This window comes from Hylobates moloch, unplaced genomic scaffold (assembly GCF_009828535.3).
Source record: "Hylobates moloch isolate HMO894 unplaced genomic scaffold, HMol_V3 SCAFFOLD_47, whole genome shotgun sequence".
NCBI lineage: Eukaryota > Metazoa > Chordata > Mammalia > Primates > Hylobatidae > Hylobates > Hylobates moloch.
Genome location: NW_026652322.1, coordinates 147,383 through 168,688, shown reverse-complemented (window position 1 = coordinate 168,688; position 21,306 = coordinate 147,383). Strand labels below are relative to the sequence as shown.

At 43.0% G+C, this 21,306-nt stretch overlaps 1 protein-coding gene across 7 annotated transcripts in view; it reads left to right on the top strand.

Annotated features, from left to right (window-relative positions):
• The window catches only part of LOC116463661 (synaptic vesicle glycoprotein 2B), a 195,402-nt gene that overhangs the window by 145,374 nt on the left and 28,722 nt on the right, over positions 1–21,306 (top strand). For all 7 annotated transcript variants that reach the window (XM_032146866.2, XM_032146862.2, XM_058434799.1 and 4 more), the window contains 5 exons: positions 5,421–5,601; positions 5,971–6,122; positions 12,303–12,436; positions 14,202–14,291; positions 20,370–20,480. In XM_032146866.2, the coding sequence (XP_032002757.1) occupies positions 5,421–5,601; positions 5,971–6,122; positions 12,303–12,436; positions 14,202–14,291; positions 20,370–20,480 (668 nt within the window). The remainder of the gene's footprint in view (positions 1–5,420; positions 5,602–5,970; positions 6,123–12,302; positions 12,437–14,201; positions 14,292–20,369; positions 20,481–21,306) is intronic.

Here is a 21,306-nt window from a genome sequence, read left to right as displayed (position 1 = left end):
CCCCTATATAATCCTAACAACTCTGCAAAGATGAGCATTGAATTTTACAAAGATGTAATAGTGGTCAGAGAGGCTGAATGGGCTGCCCACAGGCACGCTGTGGTAATCATGGAGCCAGGACCATGGCCCAGATGTCTCAGTCTCAGAACTGGGCTCTTTCTTGCATGGGTGCCTGTCACTGCAGGCTCCTCCCTCTTCCAAGGAGGGGTATTCTATTTCCTTTGTTGTGTTACCACCAATTAAAAGTCTTTTCCACTCCACCACATCCCTCCTCCTTTCAACCTCCTCCTCCTCCTCCTGCTCCCCCTCCTCCTCCTTCTCCCCCTCCTCCTCCTTCTCCTTCTTCTTCTTCTCCTCTTCCTCCTCCTCCTTCATCGCCTCTGCTCTGTAGGTAGCAATCCTGGTTTTCAATTTCCTCAAAAATCTCAGTATATTAAGAGATCATTTTTCCCTAATATGCCACCAAGCTTGTTGAGTGAAATTGAGGGATGATTGAATTTCTAGCTTTCTGACTAGTTCCTTATCTGCTTCACACTAAGGTAATTTTTGATAACTCCACTGCACGCTAATTTTCCAAATGTATTTTTAAAATTTCTTGTGCTAAAGACAGATTTGAAGTGAGTCTAATAACGTAGCCATTCCAGAGATGTTGTTAATTTTGTATTTCCCTTCCCTGGTGATAGGCTCATTTTTCCTTCATTCTTCCTTTTCCTAGACTTCAAAGACAGCATTTGAGAAGCTCTTCTTATTCTCTCTGGTACCTCCATGACCTTGGACAGTGAGGTTTAGTAGTGAAAGCACCAGGCCTGGAGCCAGGAGACCAGAAATGCAGTACCAGCAGGTCCTCGGCCAGCATTGAGGTTCTGGGCAAGTTATTGACCCTTGCTGGGGCTCAGCCTCCTCGTCTGGTAAAACTAAGGGGTTGGATTCAACATCTAACTTCTAAAGTTTTTCAATTTATCTAGGTGTCTAGATCAGTCATGGGATAGTCAGGAGACAGAAATCATACCAGTTATTTGAAAAGAGAGATTTTAATGTAAAAATTATTAACAGGTGGGTGAAATGCTTTTGAAAAGTATCACTGAGGTAGCAAATGCAGGGAGAAGCTCCCTCCCCTAGGGCTTGGAGAATAAAGGAAAGAGACTGGAATGATGATAATTTAGAATCTTGAGAAGGGGTTCCGTAAAGCTGCAACTCAGCTCTCTGAAGAGAGGCCCTGGCTGGCAGTTGCTGGTGTCGGGGAGGAGAATGAAGTGCAGTGTGGCCTCTGCTAATTGGATGCAGCTGCTATCTGGAAAGTAATTGCTGCAGTCAGGGTGAAACCTACAGGAACAGAAAGGACAGGGCCTTTCTTCTTTCCCCAGCCCTGAAGCCTCCCTCTAGCGCCCTCTATTGGCAGAGCCTAGCAGAGAGGGTCTGGCAAAACTGACCGGGATTTGTGGACCAAGTAAGGTCTAGAAGGGTGGCTTTGGAGCTGAGGGACAATAACTTCATAACTGCACAGTGTTCATTGTTAAGATTGCAAACTTGTAGGTTAGAAGCCACTTTTTTGTTAAGGATATCTTTATTATTATTAGATTATTTTTAAAGTGATTTATCATAGTTGTACATATTTTGGAGCACCTGTGATATTTTGATCCATGTGTACAATGTTATAAAGATCCTTGTCACGCCTGTAATCCCAGCACTTTGGGAGGCCGAGATGGGCGGATCACGAGGTCAGGAGATCAAGACCATCCTGGCTAACACGGTGAAACCCCGTCTCTACTAAAAATACAAAAAATTAGCTGGGCGTGGTGGTGGGCGCCTGTAGTCCCAGCTACTCTGGGGGCTGAGGCAGGAGGATGGCGTGATCCCGGGAGGCGGAGCTTGCAGTGAGCCGAGATTGCGCCCCTGCACTCCAGCCTGGGCGACAGAGCATCTAAAACAAACAAACAAACAAACAAACAAAAAAATGCCTTGTATGGCCTTAAGTAGTTTAATCAAACATTTGTGTCTGAGTTTATGTTTTTAATCTGAATATCTTCTTCCTTGGAAATCCACAGTACTTCATCTTTCATTATTTACATTTTTAAAAAATTAATTTAAAATTAATGAATGGGAAGGCAACTTGGAGATCATCTCTAGTTCAGTAATCGGTTTATAAATGAGGTGATTAATACCCTCAGAAAGTGAGAGGTTTTGCTCCCAAATCATACAAATAGTGAATGAGATCTTTGGGTTCCAAGGCCTGGATTCTCATCACTATTTACTGTTTATAGGAGGGAAGATGTGCTGTAGCCTCTTGCTACTCAAAGTGTGGTCCCCAGACCAGCAGCACTGGCCTCAGCTGGCAGCTTGTTAGAGATGCAGAATCTCAGGGCCCATCTCAGGCCTGCTGAATCGGTATATGATTTTAACAAGATCCCCAGGTGATTTATGTGCACAGTAAAGTTTGAGAAGTGCTGAAGATAGCTTTGTTGAAGTAAAAGAAAAAATAGACTTTTATTGGATGCTAGTGTTTTTCTCTAGGGTGGACTCAGGGTGCGGGGTGTAGAGACTAGTTCTCAGCAAATCTCTGGACCACTCCCCTAAGTCTCTTTTCCCTCTCCCTGCTTTCAGTTTATGGGCCCATACACATACATACAAACACCCATGTGCACACACACAATCACACATGCATGCATCCATACATCTACATTTTCACACACACACACACACACACACACACACACACACACACACACACACGTTTATGATCTGGCTTCTGTCCTACCCTCTAGCCTGAACCCTCACCAGGTTCCCCTACATGAACTATGCTCTACACGCTAGGCTACTTACAAGAAGTTGCCCAAACATATCAGACTTTCTTTTTGCCTCAGTCACCAAATGGAAATCTGACTAAATTCTGTTTGTCTTTCAAGAACAGCTCAATGTCTTTCTCTTGGAAGCCTTCCCACATTGAGTGAATTATGTCCAAGGTTTGCTCTTCTTCTGGGTTTTAATAATACCTGACAGATACCTTTACTGAGCACCTTTTTTCTCACTCATAGATAATCATACATTTTATTGTTTATCTCCTTGAAAGGATGGAACCATTCCTCGCTTGGCAAGCAATACTGGGGGTGAGGAGAGGAAGAAAGAATGAACTAATGTAGAGCGAAGGAATCTAACAAATGCTTATCTATAAAGAGCAGCAAAGTGTAATAGTTAAAGGATATAAGTTGGTTTTTTGAAAAGATAAACAAAAGTGACAAACTTTTAGCTAGACTAAGGAAAAAAGAAGGCTCAAATAAAATTAGAAATGAAAGAGAAGACATTACAACTGATACCACAGAAATATGAAGGATCACAGGAGATTATTATGAAAAATTGCACACAACCAGTTGTGTAATCTGGAAGAAATGCATACATTCCTAGAAACATGTAATCCACCAAGACTCAATTATGAAGAAATAGAAAATCTTAACAAACCAGTAATGACTAAAGAGGTTGAATTAGTAACCAAAAACCTCTCAACAAAAGCCTAGGACCTGCTGGCTTCACTGTTGAATTCTACCGAACATTTAAAGAATAATTAATGCCAATCTTTCTCCAACTCTTCCAGAAAATTGAAGGGGAAGGAGTATTTACAAACTCATTTTACAAGTCCAGCATTACTCTGATACCAAAGCCAGAGAAAAACACTACAAGGAAAGAAAATTACAGGTCAATATTCCTGATGGACACAGATGCAATAATCCTCTACAAAATACTAGCAAATTAAATTTGACAGCACATTAAAAGGATCATACACCATGATCAAGTGAGATTTGTCCCTGGCATGAATGGATGTTTAAACATATGCAAATCAATAAATGTGATACACTACATTAACATAATAATGGATAAAAATCATATAATCATCTTAATAGATGCAGAAAAAGCATTTGACAAAATTCAGCATCCTTTCATGATAAAAATTCTCAACAAATTAGGTATAGAAGGCCACATATGACAAGCCCACAACTGACAATCATAATCAATAGTGAAAAGCTGAAAGCTTTACCACTAATATCAGCAACAAGACAAGAATGCCCAATCTTGCCACTTCTATTCAACATAGAGCAATTAGGCAAGAAAAAGAAATAAAAGTCATCCAAATCAGAAATGAAGAAGTAAAATGGTTTCTGCAGATGGCATCTTCTACATAGAAAACCCTAAAGACTCCACCAAAAAATTGTTAGAACAAATAAATTCAGTAAAGTTGTAAAATAAGAAACCAACATAAAAAATAGTAATGTTTCTATATGCTAACAATGAAGTATCTGAAAACAAAATCTAGGAAACAATCTCATTTACAATAACATTAAAACATACTTGCGAATGAATTTCATCAAAGAAATGAAAGGTCTTTATACTGAAAACTATAAGACATTGATGAAGAAATGGAAGAAGACACAAATAGGTGGAAAGATATCCCATGTTTATGGATAGAATTAATATTGTTAAAGTATCTATGCTGCCCAAAGTAATCTACAGATTCAATGCAGTCCCTATCAATCTTCCAATGGCATTTTTCATAGAAATAGAAAAAAATCCTAAAATTCATATAGAACCACAAAAGATTTGGATAAGCAAAGCAGTCTTGAGCCAAAAGAACAACGCGCATAGCATCACACTACTTGCTTTCAAATATACTACAAAGCCATACTAATTAAAAAAAATGGTACTGGCCTAAACACAGACATATAGACCAGTGGAACAGAATAGACAGCTTAGAAATAAATTCACACATTTATGGCCAATTGATTTCCAACAAAAGTGCCAAGAACACACAATAGGGGAAAGCAGTCCTTCAATAAATTGCGTTGGGAAAACTGGATATTACATGCAGAAGAATGAAACTGGACCCTTATCTCACACCATATACAAATATGCTACATTTCCTTAAGTCTTGACATTGGTTGTAACTTGAAGAAAGGTCCTTCTTGGATGGTAATAACATAGCCGGCCTTGCTGGCAATTGCTGTTTTTCACTTCTACCATGTTCTTCCTTCCTAATATCCACTTTGCCACACTTTACCCTGGAAATTCTCTCCTTAAACACAATCCACCAGTTGAGGGCTTTTGCAACACAAAGACTTTCCTTGCTTAAAAAATTACAGCATTTCCCTTGTCTGCAGATTATATACCTAAATGACTGGTCTTATGGCTATCTCAGTTTTGGTTGATCTGTGTTAGTCTGTGTATATGTGAGGCCATTTTTAAGATAACATTTGTAAAAAGTCATATTTGTATAGCACTTCCAATTTGCCACAAATATCGCATTCCACCATTTTGTGTCTATGACACAGAAATTCTAGGATAAGTAAAAATGAATATTGTGTTTTGTAAACATTATATAGTCTCTCATCTTTTGTCTTTTCTCTCTATTCTCTCCCTCCTTCCCCTCATTGCAGGGATGATAGTCTACTTGGGAATGATGGCGGGGGCCTTCATCCTGGGAGGCCTGGCTGATAAGCTGGGAAGGAAGCGAGTCCTCAGCATGTCTCTGGCCGTCAATGCCTCCTTCGCCTCCCTCTCTTCCTTCGTGCAGGGATATGGAGCCTTCCTCTTCTGCCGACTCATCTCAGGCATCGGGTATGTTCTTAGGGAGCTGGAGCTGGACTCTCCCAGACCAATGGCCCATCCATTCTGGTACTCTAGCTCCGAGAGGTAACTCCAGAAACCCTTGGACTGACTGAGTTTTTGTTTGACTTTCAGGATACTATATTAAAGTTGAACCTTAGAAAGAGCTAGGGTTAGGATTAGCCTCTGAAGTCAGCATGCAATGTCAAAATAATCCAAGACTGCTTCCCACATGTAGAGAGGAACTACCTGGCCGGTCTCTCAGATTCACTGGGTCCTTTCACCACAGAGCTTAAGGTGGGGTATAGGCAACTTGGTTTCTGCTATGACCATTTTTAGTGTATGACTTGATTCTTTCTCTCTGGCATGTTTCCTTCGCAGTATTGGGGGTGCTCTGCCGATTGTTTTTGCCTATTTTTCTGAATTCTTGTCTCGGGAGAAACGAGGAGAACACCTCAGTTGGCTGGGCATCTTCTGGATGACTGGGGGCCTCTACGCATCTGCCATGGCCTGGAGCATCATCCCACACTATGGTGAGCCATGGCTCAAAACAGCCCAGGGGCCCCCGTTTCTATGGCTCCTGCACCCAAACTATAGTTCCTATCCTCAGCCTTATTCCATGTACTCACACACAGTTCCTGTATGTGACCTTGATCTTTCTTAACAACTTCTAACATTGCAGACACATTGTTAATTTCAATTCAATGTCTTTCTTGAAAAATATATCCTGTCTTCCCTCTCTTCCTCCCCTTCTTTCATTCTTCCCTTTCTCCTTCCCTCTCTCCCTTTCTTGTTTCCTTACTTTTATTTGAAATAATTTCAACCTTCATCTCCTCCAGCCCTCCTCCCCCTGAGCAAGTTAGGCTTTGGTAACCTGATTGAATAGATGACAGGTATGTGACAAAAGCCAAGAGAAGTTGGTGACTTGCTCAAGGCTATGTCCCTGGCATGTGGTGGAGTGGGGGCTGGAGTCCTGATGTCCCCTCAGGTGCGGTAGGCTTGTACTCTTTCTGCTGTCACTCTTGTTTGGCCATGAAAGTGCAGCAGCCCTTATAGACAAGGTCATGGTTTCAGCCGGGACAATTTTATTTTCCTGGATAATTGTAAACACTGTATTCTCTGGACAGAGACCTGGCAACATCAACTTTTACTACTGGTTTCGTCAAGAGCAAAGTAGGGAGAAGGCAGCAATTTTGACTTTGATTCTGCTTTTGGAGTATACTGAGTAATACTATCATCATCATTCAAAATCAGTTTTGGTAAATCACTGATTATGAGTATAGGTTTAGCAGTGATTTAGAATCCTCAGACCCTGAGGGGGTAGCAGACAGCTGCCTCTGAAGCTAACCGATACTTTACCACCTATTTATTGTCTTGTTTTAAATGTGACCCTCTCTGCTGTGCTTTCTGAGCTAATGGAGGCTCCATGTATATCTTTTTAAGAACAAGCTTTGGTTTAGACAGTACCTACTGTATTAGTTAAGGTGTTACTGGGTACATTACCCTGACAAGCTGATAAACCCTGAAATCTCAGTGTTTTAACACAGTGAAAGTTTCTCCGTTATGTGAGGTCCAGCTGGCATTTCTAATCTGCAGGTGGCTCTGCTCCATCAGTAATTCTGGAATTTAGACTCCTTCCATTGTGTCATTCTGTCATCTTCAACATACAGCTTATAAAGTGTCCGGTTTGGGGAAAGAGAATGGGCAGTTGTAGATTGGCTAAAGGCCAGGAAGTGGAGCACACTCACCATCTCCGCTCACATTCCAGCAGCCCCCGATCTGTAACATGCCCGCACCCTTCTGCAAGGGACACTGGGTAACAGTCTAGCTGTGTGCCCACAAAGTAGAGGAAGTGGGTTTGGGAGCACCATGTCATCTTTGCCATATCTAGTACTTGAAAATTCACTGGATTTTATATCAGAAACAGAAGAAATATGAAAAGGAATAATGAAATAAAGAGTTGAAGAGTTTTCCAGCCAATTCTGTCATTCTAGTTCTCCATAATTTTAGATACAAAATTGTATTACTGCTACTATCAGGTTCTGCAAGACATCCCTCACTCAAATGCACACTTTAATTGCCCTTGTGCTATGTACTATGCTGTTGATTATATGGTTTTGGGGCATTGCTTTCCTTTTTCTTTTTTTCCTCACAATTATTGATATAATATCATTTTCTCTGTTAGCTGGTCCAAATGTTTGAATACTAAGGGATTATTTTCACTTCTTTTTTTTTTTTTTCTGAGACGGAGTCTTGCTCTATCGCCCAGGCTGGAGTGCAGTGGCATAATCTGAGTTCACTGCAACCTCTGCCTCCCAGGTTCAAGTATACTTGTGTCTCAGCCACCCAAGTAGCTGGGATTACAGGTGTGTGCCACCACATCCAGCTAATTTTTGTATTTTTAGTAGAGTCAGGGTTTCACCATGTTGGCCAGGCTGGTCTCCGACACCTGACCTCAAGTGATCCACCCCCGTCAGCTTCCCAAAGTGCTGGGATTACAGATGTGAGCCACAGTGCCCGGCTTATTTTCACATTTAAATGAAGTGATTGAAAAACCTTTTATGGAGGGAAGCAACTGAAATCTAAATAAAAGCTGAATCCAAATAGTGGTGCTGTGTGATACGGGACAAGTCAATCCATCTTTTCGGCCTTGGTTCTTTCACCTATAAAATGGAGGGGAGAAAGGACACAAAATGAATCAGCTCTAGATATACCTGCCAGCCTGAACCTTTGGCAATTCTTGGTGTGCACAGAGGAATGAATGTTGAGAAAAATTCCAAGATAATTCTAGTACTCAGGCCAACTTCCCTCCTGGAAGCATTAGCAATATGAGACTTTCTGTTTGCAGACTGCTTGTTTCATGGGGAAAGCCCGCCCTCACACTTGGCCAATGAGAAAGGGTCTTTGATTTCCCTCTGATTGGATCAGCCTTGGTCATGTGTCCACCTCAGCCAACCACTATACACCGAGAGATGCAGGTCCAGAGGGTTTAGATCCACTTCCTTTCCCATCCCTGGAGCTAGGGGTAGGGTCAGTCCCACCCAAACCACAGGTGTGCAACACAGTGGTGAAGAAAAGGCAGGAGGATGTTGTGAGGGAAGCTAGCAACCCACATCTTTTTTTTCAATTCACAAACACACACACTTACACAGACACACACACTATTGTCTAAGTGTCTGAATTCTAGGAAAGCAATAAAAGAATTCAGGTTGGGGACATGTTGACCAACATAGATGGGATGTCCATGGCAGAGGGGCCCCATGGTAATTGTCTGACCACTGCAGGCTGACAGCAGGGCTTGTGGTTAAATATTTTACCGCAAATGAGATTATTATTCTAAATTACGTAACTCAGGAATGGAAAACTAAACATCGTATGTTCTCATTCATAAGTAGGAGCTAAGCTATGAGGATGCAAAGGCATAAGAATGACACAAGGGACTTTGGGGACTCGGGGAAAGGGTGGGAAGGGGGTGAGGTATAAAAGACTACAAATTGTGTGCAGTGCATACTGCTTGGGTGATGCGTGCACCAAAGTCTCACAAATCACCACTAAAGAACTTACTCATGTAACCAAACACCATCTGTTCCCCAATAACCTATGGAAATAAAAAGTTAAAAAAATTATTTTACCCCAAATGGATAGGACATTTCCCTATGTGTATGCCTGTATGATATCTATGACTTTTATATTCCATTTTAAAATAAAAGCCTCCTGGATGATCAGGCTTAATTGAAACAATTGTTCATTTGGGGGGAACCCATCCCAGAAATGTGGTAGGCTAGAATCACAGTGTAACAAGAGCCATTATTTATCTTAACCCTCAGATGTTTTGTCCGCAGTGAACCAGATATTTGGTGGTATTTTCCAGTGTGCCTAATGCGTTAATCTTCTAACAAACACAAGTGTAGCTTTAGAGAAGAGACTGATATTTGTGTGTACAGCTTGTGTAAACTGTTTAATTGATTTTGCAAGAATAAAGTAAGGGGAAGCCTTGGCACCAGAAATTTGAGTGACTGGCTCTTTGAGAATGAAAATTACAAAGCTCAGAATGTTTTCTTGTGAACTCATGGGTAAAGCTCAGAAAAAAAAATGGATATATTATAGAAGATTAATTCCCATTGTAGTCAGCATTACCAGCTGTTTGTGAAATCCTGACAGAGAAAAGTAGGGCAAGCTAGAAGATCAGCAAACAGAGCAATCCCTTCCTCCAAATTAATATTGTTCCAAATATTTGGAAGTAGTTTGCCATTTAATTTTATTTAATTTAGGGCCCTGAAGATGTGCCTAATGAATGTGATAAATGCAGATTACTGAAATCACCATAAAAGCCATAGAGGCATGAGGGAATAATGGATTTTGCATAATTTCTGCATCTTATCATAAAGAAAAATGTGACTGAGAAGGAAATCGAGTAGGGCAAATTTTAAATGGGTATTATTTTTCATCTTCAAACAGGCAGACCTGTTATCCTAAACTAGGGTTTTTAATTGACCACAACAAGCAAGCATGCAGCTTACTGCTTGAAAGGGTCTTGCCTCACCCAAGCTGGAGTGCAGTGGCCTTTGAAGCTTACTACAGCCTCAAACTTCTGGGCCCAAGTGATCCCCAGCCTCCTAATGCTCTTTGTAGACCGCCTGATGGAGTCTCATGGCACAAGAAGATTAAAACAATGTCTCCAATTTTAATAAATTTTTGCAATCCAAAAAAAAAAAGATCTTTTTGAAGCAGAATACTTTATAAACATAACTGCTTCTGCCCCTCTTCCCTGGTTATCCATCTGAGTTTGACTGCTGTGTGGTTTTGATCACCTTTACTTCTAATGATGCCAGAATTGTTTTTGCATGTGAGCTGAGAATGTGTAGATATTGCTATGGTTTTTATCTTCCTCTTTCTAGTGTTACTCCCAGGAGAAAGGAAAGGCTTTTTAATTAAAATTAAAATGAATGAACAAACCTCAGTGAGATGATAAGAGACCAAGCTGGGCAAAAAGAGATTTGATTCTGATTGAGTGTATTGGATGAGGTTTGTGTTCAGTTGCTGTGGCCAAAGGTGTCCAAGGGACCACAGTCCCACATTTCCACACCGGGATTCCCTCTACCTAGTCTTTTAATTGTACAAATAGAGTAGAAAATGTCTGCAGGAACAGCAGGTAATTGGTTAGGAGTCTGCTGTGAGTAGAACAAGTTGAACCACAACGGGGAGTAATAAAAATTCAAGGCAAGCTGTTTGCCACTGGAGTTGGCCATATGTTATATTTCTAAGTAAATGAAATAGAAGTTTTATATCCAAATAACTATTGCCCTCTAAACTTTATAAATTGATATGTTTAGTTACGTAGTCTTGTCTTTCACAAATACCATTTGAATTGTCTTCAGAAATACTTTATGGCATGAGAAAACCAGTCTATTTTATAACCTCGGTTCTATTTTTTTAAAATTCTTTTGCCGATCTTTGCTGATATTTATCTATTTTATTCAACATCCTTGGCACTAAATGTCATGGAGCTATTTCTAAAAAAAAATCAAATGTACTCTCAAAGCAGGTGAAGTATGATGGGTTGCTAGGAGCGTTCACATATAGCAAATCCGTGGAGGTATCATTACCTGTATTCTACAGCTGCGAAAACCCACCAATGCAATTTGATGGGATCAGACCAGAATTTGAACTCTGATCTCTGTGACTGCAAAAGTCTAGGCTCTTTCCACTTTATTACTTAAAAGAGGGAAGTTTGCTACCCATGAGACTATTCAAAACAATGCTTGAATGTAATTTCTGAATATGGGTTTTAGCGATGCTTTGAATAATGATGATTGAATAGGAGCTAGTTATCTTCCCATTTCAATGATGATGGGATGCATTTGAACGTAGAAGTTCCGTCTCTCATTTAAAAAATGTGTGTAGTCGTATAACAACTTACAGTGTTTTTCAAAATGTGGTCCTGAACCCTTTGCACTGGATCACCTGGAGCTGGCATTGCCCTTTGACGTTGGAAAGAGGGATCTCCAATAGAAGCCCTGGGCCATATGAGGCCCTGCTCTGGCCTTCCTCTGGCTGCACCCCTTCCCATAAGGCAAGGCATCTCTGAGGCCATGACCCCCATCCCCATCTTCATCCAGATTATGCTCTGGGTGCTCAGGACCCAGGAATTCCCATAGACTCAAGAAATCAAGACAAGAGTGCCCATTCTCATCACAGTGGTGTGTCCACGCATGTCTGCATGAGGTCCCTCATTTGGAAGGAGGGGGTGGGCGATTGAAAAGGGGATGTGGCATATGTGGGTGTACATTCTGGGCCTAGACTTCTAGCTTGTTGCTTGTCAAGGCAGGCAAATAGAATATGTTTCATTTAACAATTTGCCGTCTTAAAATATAATGATTCTATAGAGATATGGGCTATTGCTTCTGTTTGTACTCTTATCCAAGGCTCTGTAAATGTCAGGCCGGGCCTGGACCTGGGGATTTGTCAGAATGCAGATTCTGACAAATTTGCAATGTGAGAAATATCATTTTGCAGATTTGTCAAGATGCAGCTCCTATCCCAGGCTTATGACTCAGAAGCTTCGGAGGCACAGCTGAGGAGTCTGCATTTTAACCGCCTCCCCGGGTGACTCTCTTGTGCCCTGAAGTTTGTGAGCCAGGGCTTCAGAGTCACTCTTCTGTAGAGGAAAAGATCATGTCCCAGAAATCCTTTGACTGACTGCTCCTTTGCAGGCTGGGGCTTCAGCATGGGGACCAATTACCACTTCCATAGCTGGAGAGTGTTTGTCATCGTCTGTGCTCTGCCCTGCACCGTGTCCATGGTGGCCCTGAAGTTCATGCCAGAGAGCCCAAGGTTTCTGCTAGAGGTGAGTCAGTGCGTTTCCACCAGGGTGAGAGCGACAGAACAGCCACAGGAATGCAGCCTCGCTTCCTTCTCTCAGCCCCTAGTCCCACATCCTCTGCTGCTTATGTGTTGCAAATTCCCCCCGGGGTCGGCTGACCTCACTCATCATTAAATCTGGCACCCTGCCTGCTGTGTTGGTGGCAGGTCATGGATTCACGGACTGCAAATGCTGGATGGTTCAAGAGCTTGTGGACCCCAGAGCAGGAGCTCTTTCCCAAGGCTGTGCAGTGGTGGAAGGGCAGCTCCTGAGCTGCCTCACGGCACCCACTGTCCCCCAAGGTCCTGATTAGGAAGTTTTTTAGCCTGGGCTACACAGGGAGACCTCATCTCTACAAAAATAAAAAAAAAAATTAGTTGAGCGATTTGGTGCATGCATGCCTGTGGTCCCATCTACTTGGGAGGCAGAGGTGGGAGGACTGCTTGGGCCCCAGAGATCAAGGCTGGAGACAGCCATGGTTGTGTCACTGCACTCCAGTCTGGGCAACAAAGAGACACCTTGTCTCAAAAAAATAAAAATAAAAATAAGTAAATAAATAAATAAATAAAGGAAGCTCTTTAGAGCTGCTGTTTTTCCGTGTTTGGCACTGACAGCTATGGTACAGCTTGTTGCTGCTCCTAAGCCCTTCAGGTCTCTTAGCTACACAGGGTCCCCAGCCACCAGACAGCTGCATCTGTGTCCTGAGAGATGAGTCCCATGAGCCTTCCAACAGCAGGGGAACCTCCTGCTTGCAGAAGTCAGACAGTACAGGAGCAGGCCGAGGGGCAACAGGACCTTGAGGCTCTTCCAGCCCCAATCTGCAGAGTCCACTTATCTGCCTCCTTCCTAAGCCATCTGCAAAGTGATCCCCCATGTCGAATGTCCGTGTTCACCCCTTTTGATCAGGAGGCAGATGCAACAGGGAGTTTTGCACCCTTGGTCAGATGTGAGTGTCCTAGGGCTGCTGTAGCAAAATGCCACAAACTGAGTGACTTAAAAAGACAAATTTGTCTCACAGTTTCAGAGGCTAGAAGTCCCAAATCAGAGCACCAGCAAGGTCACGCTCCCTCACAAAACTGTAGAGGAGACTCCTTCCTTGCCTCTTCCAGATTCTGGTGGTTTGTGGCAATTTGGACCATTCCTTGGCTTGCAGCTGCATCACTCCAGTCGTGGCCTTCATCATCACATGGCGTCCTCCCTGATGCCTCTGTGTCTCCATATGGATGTCTTCCTATAAGGGCAGCAGTTATATCGAATCAAGGCTCCACCTACTCCAGAATGTCATAATCTTAATTTAGCTAATTGCACCTGCCACAACGCTATTTCCAAATAAAGTCACTCTCTGTGGTACTGGGGATTAGCACTTCACCATATCTTTTTTGGGGGGACACAATTCAACCTGTAACACATTCTTTGCCTTATCTCATCAGTGATGAATGTGCTTCCCACACCACAGTCCATTCAACCTTATAACTGTGATTAGTTACTCAGAGTGTATAATGATAATACTACGTAGCATTTACACCTTGAAAGCACAATCTTATTATCCTTGTGAGAATGGCTGGGGATGGAAGCTCGTCCTGGTCTTTCACAGGTCCTAGATGGTAATGAGTCCATGTGCAATTGCCTCAGACCTGATAGGAATGCTCGTATCAACATTCCCATTGAGTTTGTAGGATTTTCCACCCCTAATGAACAGAAGGCAGAGTCAGCAATGAATTTTTCCTGTGTCTTTCCTTGGTTTCACCAGATGGGCAAACATGATGAAGCCTGGATGATTCTCAAGCAAGTCCATGACACCAACATGAGAGCTAAGGGGACCCCAGAGAAAGTGTTCACGGTGAGTGTGGGGTTGCCTGCCAATAAGAAGGGGGTTCTCCTCTTCACTGCTTTGGTTTGCTAAAAAGTAATTTAAGCACATAACAGAAAATTTGTCAAAAAGAGAACAGACTCTGATATTGCTGTTACTTTATAATAATTATTCTTTGCATTTTGATGGATATCCTTTGAGGTTTTTTCTTAGGTTGCCAGTTGTTTTTAAAAATGGTGCCAGGCGTGGTGGCTCATGCCTGTAATCCCAGCACTTTGGAAGGCTGTATTAGACCATTTCATGCTGCTGATAAAGACATACCCGAGACTGGGAAGAAAAAGAAGTTGAATTGGACTTACAGTTCGGTATGGCTGGGGAGGCCTCAGAATCATGGTGGGAGGTGAAAGGCACTTCTTACATGGTGGCAGCAAGAGAAAATGAGGAATTTGCAAAAGCAGAAACCCCTGATAAACCCATCAGATCTCGTGAGACTTACTCACTACCATGAGAACAGTATGGGGGAACCGCCCCCATGATTAAAATTATCTCCCATCATGTCCCTCCCACAACATGTGGGAATTATGGGAGTACAATTCAAGATGAGATTTGTGTGAGAACGCAGAGCCACGCCATATCAGAGACCGAGGCTGGCAGATCACTTGAAGTCAGGGGTTCAAGACCAGCCTGGCCAACATGGCAAAACCCCGTCTCCACTAAAAATACAAAAAAATTAGCTGGGCATGGTGGCATGTGCCTATAATCCCAGCTACTCAGGAGGCTGAGGCATGAGAATTGCTTGAACCCAGGATGCAGAGGTTGCAGTGAGCTGAGATGGTGCCACTGCACTCCAGCCTGGGCAACAGAGCAGGACTGTGTCTGAAAAAAATGATAACAGAAATAAACAGATTTCTCTGGGGATAAGCATATGTATGTATATTTATGTGTACATATTATTTAACAGTATAGCACTCATTATCATTTTATATGTTGTCTCCTGGTATTCATAATCATCATTTTAATAAACAGTAATGTTACAAACATTAACACAGTTTTCCTAACATATCTCTAATGTTAGAAGCTTATTTATCCAGTTTTACTACCTTATTCCTGTAAATATTAGTGCAATGAACCTTCTTGTGCACATAGTTCCTTCCCCTTCATGTTCTAGGATTGTTTTATTTCTAGGAGTAAACTCCTAGAAATAAAAGTGCTGGCTCAGAGAGCTTGGATATTTATATAGCTCTTGAGATACACTGCCAAATCATAATACATTTCAACTGGGTTGTACCAATCTACAATGCCACAGGCAATAGGGCACCCATTTCTTTACATCCTTACCATCATTGGCTGTTAGTCTGAATTTTGTTTCTTGCCAGTTTTAAAAGCAAACAAAACAAAACAAATAAACAAAACAAAATGGTAAATGGTAATTTCTATGACGATGGCCTGATAGTTACAGAGATGCTGTCTTCCTGCCTGCCATGATCTGGCAAACCAGGAGGCTATAGGCGTCTTTGTGCACCTGTTTTTGTAACTTCCCCTACTGCAAATCCATTTTCTCAAGGAAACCTTCCTGGAGTAACTCCTACCTAACTTTGATTCACTGCTTTTGATTTTTTAGCTTCCATAATTTCAGTCTCGAGTAAACCATTTACCCTTGTTAACCTGTTGCTTCAAACGTCTGCTTTTCAGGAGGGATCACACGGTGGCTAAGCACCTGCATCCAAAGTATCAAATCCCAGTTTTGACACTTTCTGTGACCCAGCTGTGTGGCCTTAGGCAAGGTACTCTCTGTGCCTCATTTTTCTCATGGAGAAAAAAGGGATAATTATATCTATATATGTGGCTATTGTAAGGATTAAGTAAAACAACAACAGCAACAAACAAACAAAAAAACCAGTGCCTGGCTTGGAGTAAGTGCTACACAGACGTTAACCATTATTTAAATTATTATGACATTTTTTCATAAATTAGCTCAAGTTATAAATTTTATGGAAAATTCCTCAATGGGATATTTTCTCAATTCTGATGCTTCTAAAATATCTGAAATATGGGACCAATGCTTTTCCTGCATTTTTTTTTTTAAACTTCTATTTTAGGTTCAAGGGTACGTGGCAGGTTTGTTATGTGGGTGAACGTGTGTCACAGGGGTTTGTTGTACAGATATTTTGTCACCCAGGTATTAAGCCCAGCACCCAATAGTTATCTTTTCTGCCCCCTCCCTCCTCCCACCCTCCACTCCCAAATAGACCCCAGTATTGGTTGTTCCCTTCTTTGTGTTCATAAGTTCTCATCATTTAGCTCCCACTTATAAGTGAGAACATGTACTGCAAACATTTATTAAGAAGCATAATGAATAGAAATGCTCCAAATGAAAGATGTTAAGGGTCACAATGATTCTCCCAATCCTCCATCCCCGCCGACTCTGTGATGGCCTGTAGTGCTCCCGTTGTGCTGCAGGTGTGGAAGCCACACATTGGTGAGGTTTCTGGGTGTACTTGGCTCAGTCCTGCCACCCTGCCCCTCCTGCCTCATTCCATGGCCAGAGGAAGTCCAAGTTTCTCTCTGAGCTCCTGCTTATTTCTGGAAGATGTTTCCACGGTCTTCTGTGTCTGCCTCCAGTCTCTGACTCCACATTGGCTGGATTGGTTTTTGCACTACATCAACCTGGCCTGAATCACAGACACACACAAGCACATACACAAAGACACGGAGACACACATAGACATAGGCACACACACAGAGACACACAGACACTGGAACTCATGGACTCACATGAACACAGACACACAGACACAGAGACACAGATGCAGGAACACACGGACACACATGAACACAGCCACACAGACACAGGAACACACGGACACACACAGACACACATGAAGACAGACACACAGGCACATTAAGACAGACACACAGATGCAGAGACACACAGACACAGGAACACAAACACAGAAACACACAGACACACATTAAGACAGACACACAGACACAGGAACATATGGACGCACAGGGACACACACACAGATACACATTAAAACAGACATGTAGACTCAGAGACACACAGACACACATTAAGACAGACACACAGACACAGAGACACACAGACACATATTAAGACAGACACACAGACACAGAGACACACAGACACAAACACATATTAAGACAGACACACAGACACAGAGACACACAGACACAGGAACACAAACACAGAAACACACAGACGCACATTAAGACAAACACACAGACACAGGCACACACAGACACACACACACACAGACCCACATGCACAGACACACACTAAGACAGACACACAGACACAGACATCACTCATACCAAGCGTTTGGGTTGAATAGGCTTCCCGAACATTTGTGAACAGAGGAATTACATCGCAGAGTGCAGCCTTCTCCTTCCTTTCTCCCTGCCCCTCCTCCCTTTCAGTCTCTCCACATCCTTTCCTCTGCCTTCTCTCTATTCTTCTCCCTTTGGAATAAAACAGTTTCTCCTTGCTTATGCATAGTAGGTTACTAGTGTTTTCAATCTGAGAGTGTCTTTCCGGGATTTCCCCGTGCCTCGAGCCGTTATTAACAGATTTATTTCAAATGCACACAGACTGTCCCAGGAGCAGTCCTGCTGGATAATTCCTCCCCACCCTGTTCTGCCTGTCTGCCCTTGCCTGTCCCAGGCACACTGTCAGCTCCTCCCCACTTGCATCTTACTCTAGGGCGTCTCGTACAGAAGATTCCACGCAGTGGTGTTCAGCCAGCGTTTCCTAACTGTTGCTTCTGGAAGGACCCCTTCTACACCATCCAAACAGGCTTGCCCCACTGGGAACCCCTCTTTTGGAGAAGCGATCCCACATTCTCTCCTAACGATGCATTCTACTGTGTTAAAAGAGAAACTCTGGCACATTAAAATTTTAGAGAGTTTATTTATGGAGACAGTGATTCATCAGTCAGGTAGCTCACACTGGAAGTGGGTTGGGGCTTTACCTAAGCAGCACGAGGGAGAGGCTTTTATAGGTCGAACATGGAGGCAGAGCAGAGAAAGTATTTGCTGGGTTAGAGTTTGAGCGATTGCCTCATTTGGATTATTCCAGTGGGAAGTTCAAGATAATATAGCCAGTGCCCACTCAGCCAACTGGGATTGGCTGAGCTTGTTTCATTTTCTTTAAAATTCCGAGTTAGGTTTCTGCTTGATGATGTGGGAACCCAGGGCATTAGAGCCACCTCTGTTGAGTGGCTTCCCGTTTAGTTATTTTAACAGATATAACCGCCTAATGCTGAAGAATGAGATCTTAGCCAGGAAATCAGTAAAAATGCCAATTTTCAGACACAAAAACTTTTTACAACAGAATCAGAGTCCCTCATTTTCGGGGTGGGAGGTGCACCCGGAGGAAGGAAGTGCAGGCAGAAATCAACGTGCGGAGAGTGATAAAACGTTGGGGTTGGTCTTATCCCAGCATGCATGCCAGTTACTAGGCTCTGAGGCATAACGTCTGCTTTTAGTTTTAACCCAACAGGAAGAAGGACTTAAAAAGGTTATGGGCTCAGTATTCTATACTGACTCGATGATTATATTAATGGTGTAGAAGTAAATGGCTGGATGGGCCAGAAAAAGAAATGAAAAAAGAGAGACAACCAGAAAGTGGTAACTGACCTTAGAGAGCCGGCCTGTGGTTGGCAGTCAGGGGCGGGTACTCAGCCCAGCTTGATGGCGTTACTTGTTTAACTCCTATGCGTGCCCCATCAGCAGACGTGCTCATAGATGTATTCAGTGGCCTGGAGGGAGAGCTTAGGGCAGTCAGACTCTTAGTTGGTGCCCATGCTGTGAGCTCTAGGTTTTACCAGCCCTGCCCTTGGCTGCCTCACAAACTCGGAGTGAAACCTTTGCAAGGAGAAGGAGTTGAAGCATTCGGCTGAGAACCCACGATCTGCAGGGCTGGGGTAACACAGGCCATATTCTAATTTAGACTGAATCATAGACAATTGTTCTAATGAATCGTAAATTAGAGTGAGTAATTGTGCTTGAAGTTGTCAACACGCTCACTCCCTAATCCCAAAGGAAGACAGTGTTATTTTCCCCAAAGAGCAAAGAAAGGCAAAATTGACATTTTGACCCAGAGCCTGCTGGGTTAGTTCTGAAGCTTGCCTGTCTGACCTCTGCTGTGTTAGTTCTGAAGCTTCCCTGTCTGACCTCCGCTGTGTTAGTTCTGAAGCTTCCCTGTCTGACCTCAGGTGGAAGATCATTTTCAAAGGCTGCAGAGCTGGGAGTGGCAAGATGAGTCCAGGAGGCTCACAGTGTGGTCATGTCCTTGACAGTTTTGGAAAGAGAGCCTATGCCTTTAGCAGATTCTCAAATGGGTGCCTGGCCCTCCCAAAAGCTTAAGAACCACTGTTTTGGCTGGGCCCAGTGGCTCACGCCTGTAATCCCAGCACTGTGGGAGGCCAAGGCGGGTGGATCACGAGGCCAGGAGATCGAGACCATCCTGGTCAACATGGTGAAACCCTGTCTCTACTAAAAAATACAAAAAAATTAGCTGGGCGTGGTGGTGCAGGCCTGTAGTCCCAGCTACTCGGGAGGCTGAGGCAGGAGAATGTTTTGAACCCAGGAGGCGGAGGTTGCAGTGAGCTGAGATCGTGCCACTGCACTCCAGCCTGGTGACAGAGCGAGACTCTGCCTCAAAAACAAAACAAAAAGAAAAACAAACAAACACTGTTTTTAGGGTTTAAAAAAGAATAGCCAAGCTGTCTTAGACCTAGCGCTCGGGAAATGATGAGTCCGTTGTCCGCTTTCCAGGGACTGCTTTCTCCCGGCGGATTGTCCAGTCGCATCTGTATTTCCCTTCTGTTGTCTCCTCATATCCTCAGTCCTTTGGCTGAAGAAAGAGATGGAGACACTCTATGACTCATCTTTATCCCTAGATGAAAAGTTTATTGGAGGAGGTGATGGAAACTGTTTTTGAATTTTTTTTTTTGATTATGCTCTTTGAGAAATTGAAGACTCCTCTAGTCCTAAATCAGTTTAAATAGTTACATTAAACTACACATTGAAAACTCTGACACAAAGGGGGGTTCAAATTCTCTATATCCTATTTTTACTTTTCAGGTTTCCAACATCAAAACTCCCAAGCAAATGGATGAATTCATTGAGATCCAAAGTTCAACAGGAACCTGGTACCAGCGCTGGCTGGTCCGATTTAAGACCATTTTCAAGCAGGTGTGTTTGGAACTCACTTTGGATGAGAATGTGGCTCTGTGGGGGTCTCTAACCTCAGTGGATGAAAAATGCGGCTCCTGAACATCCCCACCAACCTGGGCCAGCGGATGGAGAGGAAGCAACCCTGGAGGGGGGCGTGTGGGCTCCAGCCCACGTCTGCCTCTAGCTTGTTGTGTGCCCTGGAGCTGAAAACTCTCTAAATCTTAGTTTCTTTTCTTTGTTCTTCCTTCCCAAGGTGGGGATTTTGATTGGAGGTAAAATGTCTAGTCTGAATAAACATTATTCTCTCTAGCAAATTTTAAAATAATCCATGGGGAGGAAGAAGTGAGTAAAATAAATGACCCCTTGAGGCTTCTTCTTGATTTCCAAGAAATATTTTTCTCAATGGGCAAGGCCATTTCTCTGGAGCACTGGCTCATCCAGGTAGGGAGCCAGTCAGCTATTGAGCACTGAGGCAGCCGGCCAGCCAGAGTCTGTTGAGACTGGATGGTCTTCGCGGTGTATTGTCAATAAATGTTTGCGATATCCCCCTTGCACACAGGCAGGGCATAGAACTCAGTAGTCAAGGTTACTCAGTGCCTTGAAGTCCTAACTCAGTGTGCTTTCAGTGACATTCATGGAATATTGTGCTTCCGGGGAAAATCCTGTTGGACTATTAGGGTATGAGGCCAGCCAGTAAGAAGAGAAGAGGCTTTCCTTGTTATTTGGACAGCTTTGCTGCCTCTAGGAGATAGTGGGGTACCCATTCTCTCCATGGGTTCCTAGGCAACTTATTAGAAAATCTGAGTAATGAGCTCTTTGTGGGAGAAACAAAGTCACACATTGC